The following is a 19,994-nucleotide window of genomic DNA, read 5'->3' on the forward strand; positions in this document are numbered from 1 at the left end:
AAGTCAGACCCTGAGGACTTACGAGTCCTGTCATCATAACTGCATGAATCCATTAAAACTAAGAAAATCCTAGTACAAATACCATATTTGCTCGATTATAAGACGACCCCCCAAATCTGAAAAATAATAATTTAGGAAAAAAAGAAAAACCCTGAATATAAGACAACCCTATAGGAAAAAAGTTTTACCAGTAAATGTTAATTCATCTAAACAATTTTTTTTTTTATAAAAGCTATGATTGAGAAAAATATTTTGGTTTTATTTCCATCTGTTTTCCAACCTACCCCCCAGTTATGCACATCTGCCCCAGAAATGCCTTATACCCCCTATATGCCACTGTGCCCCATGATATGCCTTTTAACCCTCTAAATGCCACTGTGCCCCATGATATGCTTTTTAACCCTCTAAATGCCACTGTGCCCCATGATATGCCTTTTAACCCTCTAAATGCCACTGTGCCCCATGATATGCCTTTTAACCCTATATGCCACTGTGCCCCATGATATGCCTTTTGACCACCTATGTGCCACTCTGCCTCCAGAAATGCCTTATACCCCTATATGCCACTCTGGCATTTAGAGGGTTAAAAGGCATATTATGGGGAAGAGTGGCATATAGGGAGGTTTAAGGCATTCAGGAGGCAGAGTGGCGTATAGAGGGTTAAAAGGCATTTCTGGAGGCAGAGTGGCATTAAGGGGGTTAAAAGGCATTTCACAGAGCACTCTGCCTCCAGAAATGCCTCATGCCCCCCATTTAACACTCCCCCGCCCCCCCCTAACTTATCGGTGCTTCTGACTTCCCTGTCATGTAGACGGGGACAACTTCCGCTGCAGCAGGAAGGAGGCGTGGCTAGCAGCGGGGGTTGGCTGCGTCCATCGCGCAGACCTTCCCCGACTGTTAGAGGTCAGAGTTCCCGGCACCGGTGGGGGGAACTCTGATCTCTGACAGCCGGGGAAGGTCTGTGCGGTGGACGCAGACAACCCCTGCTGCTAGCCACACCTCCTTCCTGCTGCAGCGGAAGTTGTCTACGCGAATCGCATAGATATCTACACGCTGCCCCAGCTACACACCGGGGACTCAGAAGTACCGGTAAGTGGGGGGGGGGGACAGGAGGATCCAGGTCCCCTGCAGCTGCGGGGGATCTGGATCTTAGTCGTCTCATAGTCAGACCTATTTGAGGTCTGATTATAAGACGACCCCGATTATAAGACAAGGGGTATTTTTCAGAGCATTTGCTCTGAAAAAAACCTTGTCTTATAATCGAGCAAATACGGTAATTAATGGAAACATTTAGAGTAGTAATGGTAGCAATGGCTATTTGGCTATAGCAGTGACTATCTGTTCCATAATGAGGTCCCCTTGACTCTCCAAATTATAACCCTTCTCACAAAGCGTTAAACCGCCAGCGGAGTAACTGTGATGTTAGCTCTCTAATACTTGAAGTCAACATAATAGTTGACAGGAAAGTTGCAGCTTCATTTCACTGATTTAAGAAGGGCCAGTCCCAGCAAACTTCTCAGATAGGATGGCCCCGTATAAAGCATTCTTAAATCAGCGAGATTTTCTGATTAAACGATACATTAAACTGGGCCTGTTGAGCTCTTCATTTGGAGACATTTGCTATGGATTCTTCACCATAATGTCTACTGTTGAAACAACTCTCCTGCATAATACCGGCACTGCTCGGTTCTCAACAAAAGCTAGGTATTAAAACAGCCATTTGCTGTGGAAGGGAGATTGGGAGAAAATTTAAGAATAAAAGATCAGTATTGTATATATATTTCTGTGGCTCTTAAACAGTTAAGAACTGAATGAGCTACCCACCCCAGATAGAGAAGGGTTACCGTGATTCCCTTGCCCTTCGGAAAGAGCAGTAGAATTTGCTAAGATATAGGATCGCTTTAATTTAATATTGATTCATTTCCTTTTACCCAAAGGTTTCTGGTTTCCTCCAAGTTGCTGTGTATTACAGAATAGCAGCCCAGCAAATTCATGTTGTGCGGATATTTGCACACAAACATGTAATGTGTTACCTCTCAATCATTCTGTAGCACCAGGTTTGGATCCAAGGTTATGTCACAGGGTAATAGTGAGTGCTATCGATTGCCTATATATATATATATATATATATATATATATATATATATATATATATATATATAAAATTCACCTTGCTGAGGACCAGGCGGACATCACATTCTGCTTCTATTCCAGCCAGGCAATGGCCGCTAATGTTTTCATTTACACATTTGCTTTGGGCCTTCCTGGCCAGATTAAAATACATGAATATAGTATGTGTATCTCGATTTGGCAAAGCGAATGTAGGAGAAGATACATTGGTGTCAGATCATTTACCTTTTTACTTGTGAGATTACTGCTATGATGATTTATCAAAATTGCAATACAACAAAAAAACATACCTTATTAACTTTATATGGTCGTTCTAGGAAAATCGGGTGGTTTTGGCCAAGAAAACAACACAATTGATTCTGGAGAGCTTGATGTTGGCCGAAGAGCGGTGCAGGAGATACCTCCTGGGATGTTCTGGAGATCACAGCTTGCCATAGACCAGCCGCAGTTCTTAAAGTTTAATATCACTCTTCAGAAGGATGCACTAATTGGAGTGTATGGGAGGAAAGGATTACCACCATCGCATACTCAGGTAATGCTGCAGCTTCACATACTCATTGTCCTTGGCTGCAAATCTGAGTTTGGTGGGGCAGGATACACAATTGAATACATGGTACCATACTTTACAATCAGGCCATGTCATGTCAACAAGGAAATCTGATTGGGCTATAACAGTACATTTTACAAAGGTTGCATTCTAATGTTATCTGCAGAAGCGTGGAATATACTTTCACCGTTTCAAGTGTTCAACCATGTTTGTCTATAGAATTTTCTTAGGAGGCTAAAGGTCCTACACAGCTTTAACAGTTACTAGATAATTGTTTGGATGAGTAGAGGAGAACCCATACCTAAAAGTAATTTTATTATGTTTAGAACGGTAGTCCATTTATCAAGGATTGCTTGTCTGCTCACCTGCTTCTCTAGAACTTTGGAGAAAAGAGTTGTGTAGAAGGTTTGTACACGGAAGAGCCCATGGTGCGACACATACAAACTCCGCAAGGGGCATCAAGAGTGCTTAGAGAGTTTATAGCAGAAAATGTTGAAAGGATGGCTTGTTTTATATAAGTGGGCAACATTGAAGGTTTGGCAAATCTCCAGAACTAACAACATGTAGCATAATATAATGCCTTGTGACTATACCTTGGCAGTTCTAAAAAAAAAATGTGTATGGATTAACCCCAATTTACTGCACCTTCTGCTTCCATTATTATTCCTACTGCTTGCATCAAGCTCCTCAATGGTTGACCAAGGAGAGCTTAAGTTTCACTTACAAGTGAACACAAATGCAACATTTGGACTGGAAGTATCTGAAAATATCCTTGCATTTTTAATGGAACTACTTATATATATATAATAAAAATCTCTTAACTAATTAATTTATTTTCTTAGCAATGTATTCCCAAGAATACGATTAAACATTATTGTAGGCAGTTGATTTTTCGCATTGTTTTCATTCCATCAATAAGTAATACCCACAGACCATTATAACACTAGGATTATTAGATGTTTTATTATATTAAGCCATGAAGATATTCATAAGAAAAATGAATATATCAGCCTCGGAAGTGTAATATAAAGTAATGGCAGGAGCACGTATCAATAGCGAAATTAAAAAGGCCAAGCAGAAAGGGCGGCAACTGGTTGTATTATATCCTTATCACAGGTAGTAACATCTCTGCGTGGGATTCACAAACTAATTTGATTGTTCTTAAGAACCTGGAAAGAATTAAGCCTATAGAACTGCGCCGCTGTCCTTTTTTAGCTGGCATGGGATATGACTTCTATCCAGCAGATGCGGAAGGAAACTATAGAGGTATAGCCCTCTATAGGGTTAATGGGCAGGTTGGGGAGACCAGTGATCTCCCATTGACCAGTGTTGTTACAGGGAGCCTGATTGCCCAATAGGGCTATCAAGCTCCCCGTTGTGTCTCAAGGGCTGCCAGCCCACTACACATGCCGGCCTAGGCCAGAATATGCCACTGTGTATACCTGATGGCAAATCTGTAGCAAATGCTCTCAAACTAGCAGTAATAAACTTCAGGGATCTGAAAAGTAGAGTGTTTCACGCCTTTGGGTGTACGTACAGGCAGGTGGAGGACGCTCTTGCTTTCCTTGTCAGCCTGCTGGAAGAGTGTTTCTGATAAGGGGTTGGGGCACTTTTTGTGCAAATTCTAATTGAGCTTGTCAGTGGCCATTTGCATTATGCAAAGTAAATAGCAACTAAAGAAAGTGCAGATCAGTCACACATCCTCTTCACGTACATTAACAAGGTAAGCGTGTGCGTCAGATCCAGTATGGAGGCAAGTCGTAAGCTTGTTTAAAGGAGTCTCAAATACATGAGGCAGGAATAATTGACAATGTGTGTCTGTTCCAAACCAATCAATGCTAGACCGAACGTCTATTGTGACACTTGCTAAATGTCAGTTTCATTGCAACACAAGGATCAATATGCTTATTTAAAGAGACTTTTAGAAATAACAAAGGACTTTGATGGCTTAGAGCAAAATGAAATGAATGAGAACATGATGCCTCTTATTCTTGGTGAAAATAATTAATTGGTCTAATTTAAAAAATCAACTTAAAAAATCCATACGTGTTTGAAGACAAGTAAATCCAGGGTTCCAGATATTCCTTTCCCTGACTGTTTTTTTTTTTAATGAAAACATCAATTTACTGAAAAAATGCTGACAAAGTGAGAACCTCAATTTACATTGCAAACAATGAATTGTGTTTTGATGGTGCTACATGTATGTATGGATTGTAAAGTGATTGAAGAGGGTCCCTCGTGTATTAAGTGTTAGTCGTGCTGTCCTGTGCATTTGTTCTGTAAGTATAGTATAACCAAGCTCGGTGAAAGGCAGATTTCTATAACACGGGCTATAAGTCTAAACACTTTATCTCCATTACTAATGAGTGACGCAGACAGAAATGTGTATTGATGTACATTCGTGGTAAACTTAATACTTTAAGCGCCAGCAGACGATATACTTTAGTTCAAAGCAGTACGCAATGATACAGCGAGGGAATTTAACCACATATGGGATAGACATATGGCTCTAAGACGAGGACAAGGACTGATTAAGGTCTAATGGCCGGATGGTTCTTATCTGCTGCAAAATCTAGGTTTCTAAACTGCTTTATCACAGACTGATTTCTGTTTAAAGAAATGAAAATAATAATTAGAGATCAAAATAGATGTATAGAGATGTTAACATCCTGCAGGCATGTCTGTAGGACAGTAAAATTGTCATTTATTACAGCAGAGTACAGCACGGGACTAGAATCAGAGATAATAGTGAATTCCTAAATTTGAGCAAAAAGGGAAGAAAATCAATATGTGCTACATTTTAACCCCTTTTGGGATCTTCATACATGAATGAAAGCATTGTATATGAATGAAGGCATTTGGGGCTTACTATGTGTGATCCATTTGTGTTACTCGACTCCAGACTTTGATAATGCATTTTTTAAGATATGTCTGAAAATGAGCAGTGCTCTTACTGTCAATTTTGGGTAACTTTCACTTGACCTGCTTAGCCTCTTTGAGCGTTTATGCCTGTGGGGATGTCGTGTTATGCCAAAAAAGCATGAGATGGTCCTTCTAAAGGCTTAAAAATATATCCTACTCGCAAGCATTAATTCTGTATCCTAACCATCAGCCTAAATGGATCGTGCTGGAGGTCCCAGTTTCTATTCAGTGCTGGAATCCGGCAGAAGACAGAACATTTCCATATAGTTGACTTGGCACAATATACTGACTTCTACTGTGGAAGCCACTAGGCGTAGAAAGTGAATTGTACATTATCACAGTAGATAGTTATCCTTAAAGTTAATGGTTAGTGACTTTGTGCTATGAAGCTTGCACATTACCTGACAAGTATTGTAAGGAAAACGAGACAGAGAGGGAAGAAAAGATTTCATTTTCTCGTGCCATCAGGAATAGTGCCGTAATGTGTATTTGCCTCATCACCCCTTTATGCCGCCATAAACCATCCGAGTGCGGTTAACCCTAACCGTTACTGCAGTTGGCCAGTGAGATGGATGTGCTGAACAACGAAGAAGCTGCTCCGAGGGGCAGAAACCTAGCAAATCCCTCTGTCTTTTTACCAGCTAAATCTGGTACATATTTATATGCTAAAATGTTTCTCTTATAAGTGAGACACATTACTTGCTTCTGAAGCACTAAAGAAAGATTAAAAGGGAAACTCCCAGATTTTTCAAGAAAGCTGTCTTTTTTTATTTTTAAAGTGCAAGTTTTTTCAAAAATAGTTTTCGGGCAGTTGCAAATCAACCATGTGTATGTGCTATAGCTGTGTTATCCAATCTACGAGGCAAAGACCCTGACTCCTTATCATACTGCTGCTGATAAATTATAGAAAGGCTCCGTCTTAATCACCCAGTTGAAGTCTAAATGTCTATAGATGAACAGACTTCATTAGGATTGCCAATGTGGCGTATGAGCAGGGAAATTCACCCAAAATATCAAATGACTGATAACAACGGCAGCCTCCAGGTCTGTAGATAACGGTAGTTTCTTCGAACAAAATGAGATAAAGCCAGGTATTTGGACCGCAACAAAATGTGTTCACAGCTTCCGAGCATTAGAGGATGTGGACTTCAGAATCTACGGGCAAAGAATGCAAATATATCCGATCAGAGCAGATCTAAAACACAGGTCACGGTCACAGCTTCAAATGCACCCGGCGTACAGACCTGTTCTCTATTGGTCTGACTTCAAACATCCGCAGCAAAGATTTCTCCTTTAGATCTGGCCTATGAATAATGTTCACTTTGTGCAAAAAAATATCCCCCCTTGCATATGTAACTACCTGTTCATTCGGTATGTCCAGCGCCACGGAGAATTCTCTCTTTTCTTTAACTTTAATAAACCATATACTTTTTGGGCCGGTGAGACACACCTGGAGCTTAATTGTTACAAATAGGCAGTATGTCCCATCCGGCATCTAGACTTCAGAACGTCAGCCTCCTGCCATCAGCGTTCTAATACACCAGTTCCGATTGCATACAGAAACAACAAAAAAAAATAAAAATAAAAAAAAATAAATATATATATATATATGGCACAAGCCTAACTGTAGAATTTTTTTGTTATAATATACCTTTCATGGTGCTTCTCACAGTAGAGTAAATTACAAAGGTGAGGGACTTGGGGCATTTAAAGAGAGGAACGCTGGAATTAATGGGTACAAACACAGCTTTCCATATCAGAATGTCTACAATGACATCAATATTTGTACTATATATATATATATATATATATATATACCGGCATATGTATATATATATTTATGATGCTGAAATTCTCACCGCGTATTTAATATCCGTTTTCCAGTATGACTTTGTAGAACTTCTGGAAGGAAGCCGGCTAATTTCACGAGAAAAACGCAACTTATTGGAGTCCGAAAAGACCGTTCGCCTCCCGAGGTCCGTCAGCCTCCACGAAGCTGGATTCATCCAATACCTGAATTCTGGAATCTGGCACATTGCTTTTTATAACGACGGCAAAAACACAGAGCCCGTGTCATTTAACACAATTGTAATAGGTAAGCGTGTGTTATTTTGTGTGTGTTACAACCCATGAGGCTATAGACATTATTCTGGTGGCTATGGCTTTTGCATTCATGGCACTCCCATATGTCCTTCAGTTTCGCAGTATTCACTACATAATATAGTCAAGTTATAAAATGTCAAGGTAATGATATTTGAATGAATTTTAGCTGGCCGAGGATGGTGGTATTCATGATCTACACTATCTACTTAATCCACGCTAATTATCCATTTCCAGGCTGCATTAATAAAAGACGCCCCTGAAATGTTTTTATTTGAAGCACAAGGTCCAAGATCTCTGCTCGGATCACAAAGTGACTGACATGCATTTCCCGTCTTAACTAATTAACGTAGAGAGATCCGCAAAAGGCAGCGGGCGAGAATGTAATTTCAAAGCAGTCAAGTCGCATTAAAAATATTCTGCGTCTCGGACATTCTTGTCATAAGGAATTTAAATCCCTAATCCTGTCTAACACGGCAGTAATTATCAGAAATAAGTCAATATTTGCTTGCTTCTGTATTGCCGAGCGAGCCCAGAACCGGGGCGGAATGTGAAAGCCATTTCATCAAGTGGATTCCGTGTTTCAAAGACCTGTGTAAATAGATTGGCGGGATTCTTTCTTTTACAGACTCGGTTGTGGAATGCCCCCGGAATTGCCATGGAAATGGAGAATGCGTCTCAGGGACATGCCACTGTTTTCCCGGATTTCTTGGCCCCGACTGTTCTAGAGGTATCCAAACTGGTTACGATTTCTTGTTAAACGCCGCGCGCAGCAATGGCAATTTACCCCGAGTTCTGTTTTGCAGCCGCCTGCCCGGTGTTGTGCAGCGGGAACGGCCAGTACGCCAAGGGCCGCTGCCTATGTTACAGCGGGTGGAAAGGCACGGAGTGTGACGTCCCCAGTACCCAGTGCGTGGACTCTCATTGCGGAGGCCATGGCATCTGCATTATGGGATCGTGTGTGTGTAATTCGGGATATAAAGGAGAAAACTGCGAGGAAGGTAAAGAGATATTTTATTTGGAAAATTGTTTAAATGACCGCAGTGGCCACGTTGGCCTTCTGTGTGTTTTTGGAGCAGTCTGCACGTTCTGATTACTGAATTGCAGCCCAAATACAGATTGCTCATTTGCTCTTGTCTTATTCTCCTTTACTTAACCCTTTAAAGGGAGATTAATACATATCCAGGGCCGGACGGCAGCGCATGCTTACATCGCTTCGGCGCACATCGCCAGGTTGATTGCTTTGTGAAGACTGTTAAAGCAGTAAATTTTTGCAGGCTGTCCATTGCATGATTAGACTGCCTGTGATTTATAAAGACTATTCATCACGGTGCTATTAACGCTCCTTCTTCGGGCTGTGATGTAGGTACGTAGGCGCATGCGCTGCATTGGCATACACATCCAATGCCACGTGTCATGCGCTAATACCGAACGCAGAAGACCCTATGCACTGTGCTACTTCTTTAGTACCTGTCCAATAATACTAGAGGCAGACATAAACGCCATTTGATCCATACGTAAAACTTATTTTTGTGAATCACTGTCTATGGTGCTGAAAGTGTTCACAGGATATGTAACGGTAACATGAGAGACCTCAAGTCCTATGATGCTGTGCCCTAGAGAGACATTGGGGATGAATGCAGTCTTTCCTCCAGATTTTTAGGAATGCCCCTTGTTCTTTATGGTTAATATGGCAGTTGGGTAACAGTTCATATATGGATCAAAATTCTATCCCCACTATACTTTTTTCCTGGGACTTCTGGAAAAGGAAAGTCCTGCAATGGCAACAAAAATTGTAAAATTAAACAAAGCAGCCTCGTAAAATAAGGCAGAGCTAGAAATAGATCTTGCTTGCTGGCAAGTGCTATAATAATTTTAAAAAATATCCCTTCTTTTCGGGAATAATACAGGGATGAGCTGGATTGACGAACCCTTCAGTGGCTCGCTTTCTTCAGAGGCAACCTAAGGAGGAGTAAAAGACATAGCTAAGCAGTGCATTAATAAAAAGACTAGAGAGGATTAGGTCATTACTCTGCTAAACCACTCAGCCACAGACAAACACAACCTACTAAGGACCCCTGTGTTCTCTGACACCATTAGACTGTTAATCCGTTTTCCTGTAACACTGCGGCTGAAGAATTGCATTTACTGTCAGAATGGTGGGCCTGAATTAGATTGCGTCAAACCCCGGTGCTGCTGCGGTCAGCACAAACATGGTTAAAGTGTTGTTATTTTTAACCCACTTAATGCTGTTTGGATGAAGAACGAATACGCAAAGCTCTTTCCAGTAGGCAGGAAGGGAAGGGTATTTAATAGGAAGGGTATTTAAATATATAGAGCCACATTGGGTGCAGTAAGATTGTAGTCAGGTTATGAAATATTCTTAATGATTGGCAGCGAACCTTGCGGTCTTACATCTGACACATCTCTGTGGCAGTCATTCCTGATTCATGTTAGGAGTCCTGTTACAATGTTACTGGTTTCTGTGTATTCCATGGAGAGCCTGATCCAATAAAGAAGACTTCCGGCCATGAAAGAAACCAGTAAAGTGAATTTTATATGGAGCTATACTATAGATCTCTTTGCTATCTGTACCAGCGTGTCCTAATATTTGTCATTCTTATTGTCTAGTTGGGTAATGTCAACTTTACTGTAGTAGCACTAAGGAATCTGCTGGCGCTCTACAAAACAAATGTAATATATGAACCCAGAAAGGAAGATATACATATGCCCTGTACAGTTTATATTCTCCCCTTGCTACAAGGAAGCCAACAGCAATGCGGTTAAGAGGGCAGTAGATGGAGGTCCTTGAGTCTACAGCTACCGTTTCCATTTGGTCAGCCCTAGTGGGCCTTGGGGGAATGATAGAATTTGCAGTCTAAAGGGCCGCTTTGAGACTGTCCTGATACATAGCAAATATATCCTGTCTTCATCCGCACACAGACATTTTTACACGTTCTCGGTACCTTGCTACAGATCTGTAATTGCTTTGCGTCCTCCAGACCCTCAAACGCTGCAGTTCCCATGCCTAAACCATAAAGAAACGCAATGGCTGACATTGGGATTAGCAGATGTAATTAGGAAAGTGTTACATAAAGTACAGCCCGTTTGGTCCCGCTTTCTAGAAGGGAAACCCCACGATTTTCTATCTTTAGTCAGATTGTTTTTATTGATCTGCATGTTCAAAGCAGTGCAATTAAGTCAGTGGAATTAAATTTTCAGACCATTGACCCTACAAACGTAAAGTTTTATTGAGTCAAATTGCTGAATTAAATCGCATCATCCAAAACACATTATTGGCAGTTACGGAAGATATATTGAGTATTGAGCAGGGGTATAAAACGGCTTTAGGATCCATTGAAGTTGCCTAGAGATGTCTTTGCTCGTTGTTCACTCAGAATGTCGCCTGCTTTATGCCTATTGATTGCATGCAGGCAGAAGGCTCGAGATTGACCAATCAGCAGTCTTCTTGAGGCTCTCGTATGATGGCTTCTATGATCAACAATCCAGAAGCAGCCTGAGGATGATGGGACTTGCCTCATTAGAGGATAAAAATCAAGCCATTTAATGGATGTGCATAAGAAATTTCTGGTGCCACTATCCCTTTTCTTTTTTTACTTCTTCCCACAGCCGATTGCTTAGACACCTTCTGTTCACACCACGGGGTCTGTATCCATGGAGAATGTCATTGCAACCAAGGATGGGGTGGTACCAACTGTGAGATTCTGAAGTCCATGTGTCCAGATCAATGCTCAGGGCACGGGACGTACGATCAAGAGTCTGGGAGCTGTACATGTGATCCCAATTGGACTGGGCCTGACTGTTCAACCGGTGAGTAGAATAAAACTACTACATGGGGTAACATCCCTGCCATTGTTTTGTTCAACGTCTGGCCGTCCAGCTGTTGTTGGACTAAATATGGAATCGTATGGCTTTACTAACAATGAAGCGATAGCTGTCAACCTTGTTGTTGGATGTCCATGCAGGTTCTCAATGATTTTTCTCTAAACCTTTTACCTCTGATCAAGGGTGACCAGATTGCTCCTTTAGCTGGGAATATATATTAAAATTACATACATATATATATATATATGTGTGTGTATACAGTATATATAAACTTATATTGACAATCAAGACCCAACTTTACTGATCTTACACAGCGCGTAAGATAAATAGGTGCACTGGGTTTCCCAGTGTTGATGATTCTGGAGAAAAAGTCCTATTTTTGTTGCATGAACACTGTGCAGAACTGTATATCTCTCCCATCCACGTTGAAAAGACTTTTTAAAGCTGATTTTTTTTTAAAACAACTAATAGTGCCTTGGAACAGATTGTAGATTTTCTTTTTAAGAATAACCTTTGAGGTTGCCCATAATCTTAAAAGCACTGAGTGACCTTCAGACATCTATAATCACAATGTAATAAATCTAAGCAGAGAGAATTGGTTTGTTCTAGAGCTAAAGGGAAGGAATGATTTCCCTCGCAGTGTTTAGGTTGAAGATCAGCACAGCTTTCCTCTATCTTCATAAGCAGTCATTCCATTAATTAGACCTTCAATTCCACTTGAATTAAATTAGCTCTAATTAATAAGTTCATTACAAAGATTGACGCACCCCCTGTTCAAAACTTGTGTGCTAAAAGCTGATAAACACCTTCACCCTAATGAAAAATTGATTAGATAGAACAAAAAAGGTACCTGTGAAATAAACCCCACGCCCCCCACCGCTGGGCTGATATTCTGCAGCTTTGAAGTTAATCAAACCATCGTAGGTCCCTTAATCAGGAACCAAGTCTACTGTAGAGAGAAATGGCTTTCTTAAAACGAGAAAATAAAATGAAGGTTGCGTTTGCTCGTGGACACATATCACAATTTTGTTTTGCGAACCTGGGGTTTAGATCAAAAAGCTTCATTTGTTATATTAAAATAAGAGCTTAGTGATATTGAAAGTTTAGCGCCCGGAAATCACAGGTGGCTTGATATTTGCTTTATCTGAGATGTCTACATTGAAGAGCTTTTTTTTTTTTAATGTGTGAATGTCTATAATTCATGTAGCCGGGCAATTAGGTATTTGGCTCAATGTGACCAGAGTGGGAAAAAACGCAAGCTGGAGCTAAGCTGGCCAAAACATCTCCTCCGATTTTGTCTCTTGCTGTAAGTCTTCCTGATCTGCCATTTGGGTAAAGTCAACCAGCTTGAGTTTCAGGGAACATTTACATTGCTTCTATCTCTATGCTTTAACTCTGCTTCCATATATATAATACAATATATATATATATATATAATGTATACACACACATATATATATATATATATATATATATATATATATATAAAAGCAGGAGCGCTCACAGGATTAAATGATTAAAAATGCCAAATGTCTACGCTTTTCACTCTCCAGAGAAGAGCCTTTCTTAAGATAAATGACACATTTATATATACAGTTTGTATATATTTATACACACCCAGATACCATTCCATCCACACACCCTACTACCTAAATTCAGATGCTTAGAAATCAATCACAGGCAAGTATGTATCCATAAAGAAACAGCAATATGTTCCCTGAAAGGAAACTCATATGTAGGCATTTTGATATGGAGACACTCATATTTTTATACAATATCTAAATTAATCATAAAAATAAGAAATACCAGAGCACATTTACTGAGGCTTTTGAGAGTGACAATCACACACATGTACATATATATATATTTATATATATATATATATATATATATATATATATACTATTAACACACTCATAGCTTGTGATTGCAGCATGTTTCACATTATTAAATGGAATATTAGGCATTCTATGATGGTTGTTTGTTTCCCTAATTTGAATGTACAAACAACATGGTTTATGGAGATCTAAAAAATTGTATTTCCAAGATTTTAGCACCTCAAATGAAATTTATATTCTAAATATCTCTTATTATTAGATTTTTTTATACTCCATGAGCAGTATAGGTTGGAATGATCTGGTTCAACTTCAGGCTAAAATTAAATGCCCTGTTATAGGATCCAATTGACGGTGTAAGAATGAACTATCATAAAGAGCTCTGTGGCTTTACAACCTAAATGTAAAAATTTGCTTTTTATGCAACTGCCTAAAGGAAATAGGATTCACGACATAAATGAGTTATTACCGGGTGGTATCCTTTATTACTATTATTGCATTTTTTTCTAATAATTCTTTCTGGGCCAATTTAACATCAATATAACCTTCCTTTAAAAGAGTTAAATTATTAGTTTTTATTTGGGAAATCTAATTTTATTTCTTTATAACACATAGTTTTGTTCAACATTAACCTGAAAGGAAATTTGGAAATAAAAAAAGAAAAAAGATTTTTTGCTAAGTGTAGCTCATAATCTGTTAGTATGATAATAGACACTTAAAGCTATAGTTGTCATTTCTTTATTATATAAAGATAGCAGTTTGTCAGCACAGCACTAATGAGACTCCAGGCAACGATAGAGAATATTCTTACCAATACAGTACCAAAGGAAATTCTATTTATATAAACATCACTTGTGTTATGACAATGCTAGAGATGGGGAAAGAACCGAATATTGCCGCTGTGTAATATTTGGGGTAGCGTTGTCTTGTGCTACAGGGAGGGTCAGTGTGTATGTATCACATACAGTATGTGTATGGATAAGCTTAATAATTACTTGGAATGGACATTGCTCGCCAACTACTGCTTTTTAGGGTTAGTTGACCAATGAGTGATTCCAATGCATGTTTACAGGCTATTTTGAAATACTAAGGGTCAAATGAACTCATAGCCCACTCATTGAGTGTGTGTGTGGGGGGGGGGTGATTGACATTAATAAGGTTTCTGTGGGTTGGTGTGTTAGCCACCGATGATTTTAACCAAACGCTCTGTTAAGGAATTCGGATGACTGGAATCTTATGATAGCTGAGTTTCCATAGTAGTTTTAAATTAAACGTTTTAATTGTGATATAAGGGAATTGTAAGTTACCGAACTGCTCACCAAGAGAAGGCATGAGCTGGCCTCGTTGAGTAGCCTGAAATAAAAGTAATCTTCTCTGGAATAGTCTCTATTCTGCATGGAATATTGTGCCTGTATAATGAATGATTGCAACGCAGACCATAACCAGACCATTGTTACTGATGGAGGCTGTGATGGTCTTCCACAGAACATGAATGATGTTGGAAAATACGGCTAGCCTTCCAAATGTCAGCTCTCCCGTTTCTCATAATCACATCTTTAACTGCAAATTATTTGAGAAACTGGATTGCTGCTCATGGTTTCTTCTAGGTATGGGTAGCATAGTGATGTTTCCATTAAAGTGAAGATAGCAACCTTGTATACAATCTTCTAGGTATGGGTACTCTGTAATACATTATCATGTGTTATTTCTCAGTTAGTTCCATAGCCTAAAATAAGTTGTGTTGTCCCATGTTCACAATTCTTTGCTTGTTTATCTCTATGTGCAGAAATCTGTGCTGTTGATTGCGGCACTCATGGTGTCTGCATGGGGGGATCCTGCCGCTGTGAAGAAGGATGGACGGGTCCTTCCTGCAACCAGAGAGCTTGCCACCCTCGCTGCCTCGAGCACGGGACCTGCAAAGATGGGAAGTGTGAATGTAACCAGGGATGGAATGGGGAGCACTGCACAATTGGTAAGACAGGGGCATTTGGATACATCTGTTGTGGAGAAGGGGTATTTTTTGTTAGAGAAATGAGCATGTGATATATGGGTCTTGTATTGCAGCAACAATTGTCTGTTACTTGTACAGAAGTGTGATATAGAAGAAAATTGCAACGTTATACACTCATTGAGCGTTTCATGCAGAACTGTCTAAATTCCACAATAAGCTTTTATTTTTAAACATAAAGGAATTGTTTGTTTGGCTCAGACTACAATAGAAAATAGAATGTACAGACAGGTAATTGGGTGAGGGGCTACCATTAACTTGAAGGAACGTGTTACTTTAGCATCATTCCTTGGGCAGATTCACAAGCTGTCAACTTTGCCGGTTTATTCATTTTTTATTGCACCATTTACCATGTTTTATATGTATTGAAAATTAAGTTACACCTTATAATGTTACTGCTCACTGATACCAATGCGGTTAAATGTAGCACCCATGGCTCCAAGACAGAGGATCGTAAGAGCTGCAGTCCATGAAGATTCTGGGGGCAGCCGGGAGGGTCTGGGTGTTCTTTGGCAAGGAAAGTGAAGGGGTGTTATATATTTTTGATTGTGTTGAGCTGTTGTTTGATACATTGTGTACATATGTGATGAACTCAGAGTCTATGTGTGATTGTACAGCTTTTTTGCCCTAAGAGTGGTATAGACTTTTCCATACTCAGTGTCACAATGAGAATATTATCATTCGATCTGGAATAAATATCGCTTTGGAGACAGAAGTAAATACAAAATAAAGTGTCTTTGCCATACAGGTGAACATATTTTATTAAAATAATGGCTTGACCAGGTGACCCCGGGGTAATTTTTGATCAGTTGTTGGTGGCGGAGAGCAGCTGGACAGCATTATAGACATATTTAAAATGTGATCCTGGTCAAGGGAACAGTCTTCTCACCATGCAGTGAGTACAGAGCGAGAGAGATGTATGGAGGCAGATGTTTTTCCTTGTATCACATGCAAGTTTGTATTGCGCACACATACATTCACTCCATATCCACGCATACAAATCCATTAAATAACCATACGCTGCAAGCTTACAGGCGGCATCCTCTGCACCTGATATCTTCATTTGTCTCTAATGAAAAGGGGCAGCGGAGGATCTGCTGATTTTCCTGATTCAGTCATGTCTTTCCCCAATACCTTCAAGGCTCCAGTATCATTAACCCCTCTAATTCCACCTCCGCATGTAAGCCTGTAAACATTCAGTAGCGACTGACCACTTACACCAGGCATGTACTGCTCTGATCATAATTTAATATCGCTTTCAAATAAGGCTATGCGTCTCCTTCTCGACTACCCGCTCTACGGCTTTATTTAAACCTCAGCTGACAACCGCAGAGAGGATTATATCCTTCCAATAAGAAGTGTAACATAGTTTAAAATGATGCACTTGTCCTAGAACAGCACATACTCATTAAATATATACTAAACTTCCGTACGCTTTGAATTTACTGCTCTGAAAGCAACCGATGCTCCTTTATACCGAGAGCATTTTTAGAAGCAGAAGCAACGAAAAAAAGTTATACTTTACTTTGCTAACGCTACATCCTGACATGCATGCAGAATATGTGTATAAATACATGTTCCTTAGCAATCACTACTAACACGACCCCACTGTCATTTAAAAACTATTGGTTGGGGAGAATTAAAGGTGCTGTTTCACTAAGACATTACTTTCATTAACTAGTTATTCTTTTTGTTGACGGTCTAAGCACATCAAAGCAACACGGAAGCTTTTAAGAAGATTTTATCCTGTTTTCTGTGGCCTGCTTTTGTGTCACATGGCAATGACGTGTTCCCGGCAAGAAGTACAAATGATGCAAGCTTTTACTTGATTCAAGAAAAAATTTTGTGAAGGATTTTGGGCTTTAAAATAACATGAAATGAAAGTGTAGACGTTGATGTTGTAAATGATTCTTGTAGCCGGTTTCTAATGGAATATCTTTAGCTGTACAGAGGCTCTTTATCACCCCCATCACTCCTCTGTTCCAATGGCACTTTGTGTTCGCTGGTCCAAGTTGAAGTTTAAAAGGCTAATTGATCATTAGAAAACTTTTACAATTATGTTACAGCTAGAAATGTCCTTATTTTCCATTAAAAGCTAAGTGACCCCAAACTTTTGGATGGTAGTGTATTTCATTTATCATCCGCTTGCCTTAAAGGCCCAGGGCTGATTATAATTCCCAATCCAGGCCTTCCTGCATGATAGTTTGTCTGTCTTGCTTCTCGTATTCTTTGTTTCTGGATCTTTTGGCACAGTGGCATGAATACATTAACAGTGGCTGTGTGTCGGACGTATGCTTGTGGACTGATCGCCGTTCCGTGTAACAGAAACGCGTACACCTTGGATATTCGTTTTGCCTTCGGTCAAACCGAGACTTGCCTGCAGCTCTGTAAGATCTCACGGCCATTCATTGTCATCTGCGCCGGACTGTTGACAATTGCGTGGGGGGAAAAAGTCCAAGCCTTAAGGAACAGAAAATAAAGCGGTCTAACCTTTAATCAGTACGTTGTTTGTGGGAAGTCCTCCTGTCAGGAGCATGGTTTTATAGCCGCTAATGTCATAACCTTGTTGATTCTCGGAAAAAAAAAAAGTTAGAGAAATAATGTCTGGGAAGCGGTTCCAGAATATGAACCTTTTCTTCTCTAGAGATTTCCAAGTCAGCCATGATAGATGTTTTATTTCTCCGAGCCATATTTTTCTCTTCGCCTGGAGTTAATGTATATGTTGCACCTGCAAACTATAACTGTTAACGAAACCTTAAAACAATGCAAGTGGTATCCGACTTCAGATGATAGCGATAAATCACCGGAAAATGTCACATGTTTATGGGATTTTGAAAGTAAGCGCTCAATGGTTTCCACATTATAGAGTTTATTTTACAGTGCAGTTTATGGAACATTTTGTCACAGTTTTCTTTGTGTCAGCACACGGGTGATCAGGTCTGGTAGGAGCCCATGCGCAGGGGATACTTGGGGTTCGGTCTGTAACCCACGGTGCATGATTATGCAAACAAAGACACCACAAGCAGAAATCCAGGTAATGCAGTGTATTTTATGTATATAACAGGACCAGCAAATAAGGGTAATACAGTCTAAGCACGAAACCGGACGTATGGCAAAATAAAATACCGGTAATAAGTCTTTTGGCAGGGAGCCCGCTTGGACGGGCACGAAAGGCACACAGCCCGCTTGGACGGGCACGAAAGGCACACAGCCCGCTTGGAAGGGCACGAAAGGCACACAGCCCGCTTGGAAGGACACAAAGCAGGGAGTCCACTTGATCAGGACACAAAGCAGGGAGTCCACTTGATCAGGACACAAAGCAGGGAACCAGGAACAGTACAGGTGCAGAGCCACAGCAGGAAGGTCCATAGACTTCAATACAAAGGCCCTGACTGAAGACAGTTCATAAAGACAGAGTACTCCAGGTAACAAGGCCCATCTGGATGTATTGGCTAGGGCTCAACCAAAGGTAACAAGGCACACCTGAGTTCTGAGTGCTCCAGAGGGCGGATGGTGGCCACTAGTGGTAGCAGAATTAAACGCCACAGGTATAAAAAAGCCATGGTCCAGGCAGCGAAAAAGTGGTTCCTGACACTTTGTTTATCGGTAAATTCAGGGTTTAAATATTTGAGGTTTTGTAGTCCGAGGCGGTATATGTGTGTTATAAAGTACATTAAAAAAGTTTCCTCAAGAAACAATAGATTACTTCTTTTATATAGTACTGTTTTTAAAATTCTTCTTATTGGCAAATAAATGTATAAGTAACACACACGATGAAAAGTAAAGTAACTACTATTGCATGGGTCTTGGTATAGCCGGGGAATGTGTAATGTGTAGGATGACTGGGGCTTATGAGTGCTAACGGTATTGAGAAGAAGGCTCATTATCTATCATAGTGCAAGGAATATTTTAGTATTTAAGTAGAAGTCATCCAACTGGAGCGTGCTACTCACCAGTGCAGATCTGCTTTGCGTCACTCATGGTTTCTGTATTGAGTGACATTGATTTTTATGTACGTTTTGTCAAGTCAAATGGAATTTTGGCCTAAGGGAGATTCTAATTCCTTCTTCTACTACAAAGCATCTGCTGTGATCTATTGTAATTCATTAGCTCGCTGAGAAATCGGTTCATTAACGATCATAAGGAAGACGATTCTTTGTTCAGATAGAGCACGTCGTCTTGCCTCACTGAGACCCATGGTCACCCACGGGTATAGAATGTTTGGGATTATGGGGGGGGTGAAATCTGGAGAATAACAATATGAAGACGGCTTCAAAACTATTACTGGTCTGGACAGAGCCTGCTGACAACATCTACATTGTTATGAATGAGATATTATCATCTCCAGTCTGAATTCAGAAATGCCATGAATAATTTGTGGCTGCGGTTGCAGCAATCCTTGTGTTACAGGAAATGTACAGAACAAGTGTTGAATAAATACAATCCCGCGGAAAGCTCTAATGCATAGCAGTAAGGCACAAGTTTGTTTGGCTGAGTAGGAAAGTGTCAAGTATTTGCTGTACTGAACAGTTATTTTAGGCAGTATTTTACAGAAGAGGCATATACAGCAATAATAGCGAGTACACAATCCAAGTACATTAAACCA

At 40.1% G+C, this 19,994-nt stretch overlaps 1 protein-coding gene across 8 annotated transcripts in view; it reads left to right on the top strand.

Annotated features, from left to right (window-relative positions):
* Positions 1-19,994, top strand: part of LOC149285553 (teneurin-3-like) — a 328,960-nt gene that overhangs the window by 236,317 nt on the left and 72,649 nt on the right. For all 8 annotated transcript variants that reach the window (XM_089495196.1, XM_089495197.1, XM_089495199.1 and 5 more), the window contains 6 exons: positions 2,448-2,662; positions 7,484-7,694; positions 8,328-8,429; positions 8,506-8,700; positions 11,330-11,530; positions 15,167-15,352. In XM_089495196.1, coding sequence (XP_089351322.1) covers positions 2,448-2,662; positions 7,484-7,694; positions 8,328-8,429; positions 8,506-8,700; positions 11,330-11,530; positions 15,167-15,352 — 1,110 coding nt within the window. The remainder of the gene's footprint in view (positions 1-2,447; positions 2,663-7,483; positions 7,695-8,327; positions 8,430-8,505; positions 8,701-11,329; positions 11,531-15,166; positions 15,353-19,994) is intronic.

Source organism: Sceloporus occidentalis, unplaced genomic scaffold (genome assembly GCF_023333645.1).
Source record: "Sceloporus occidentalis isolate IW3139 unplaced genomic scaffold, rSceOcc1.0.p SCAF_77, whole genome shotgun sequence".
Taxonomy (NCBI): Eukaryota; Metazoa; Chordata; class Lepidosauria; order Squamata; family Phrynosomatidae; genus Sceloporus; species Sceloporus occidentalis.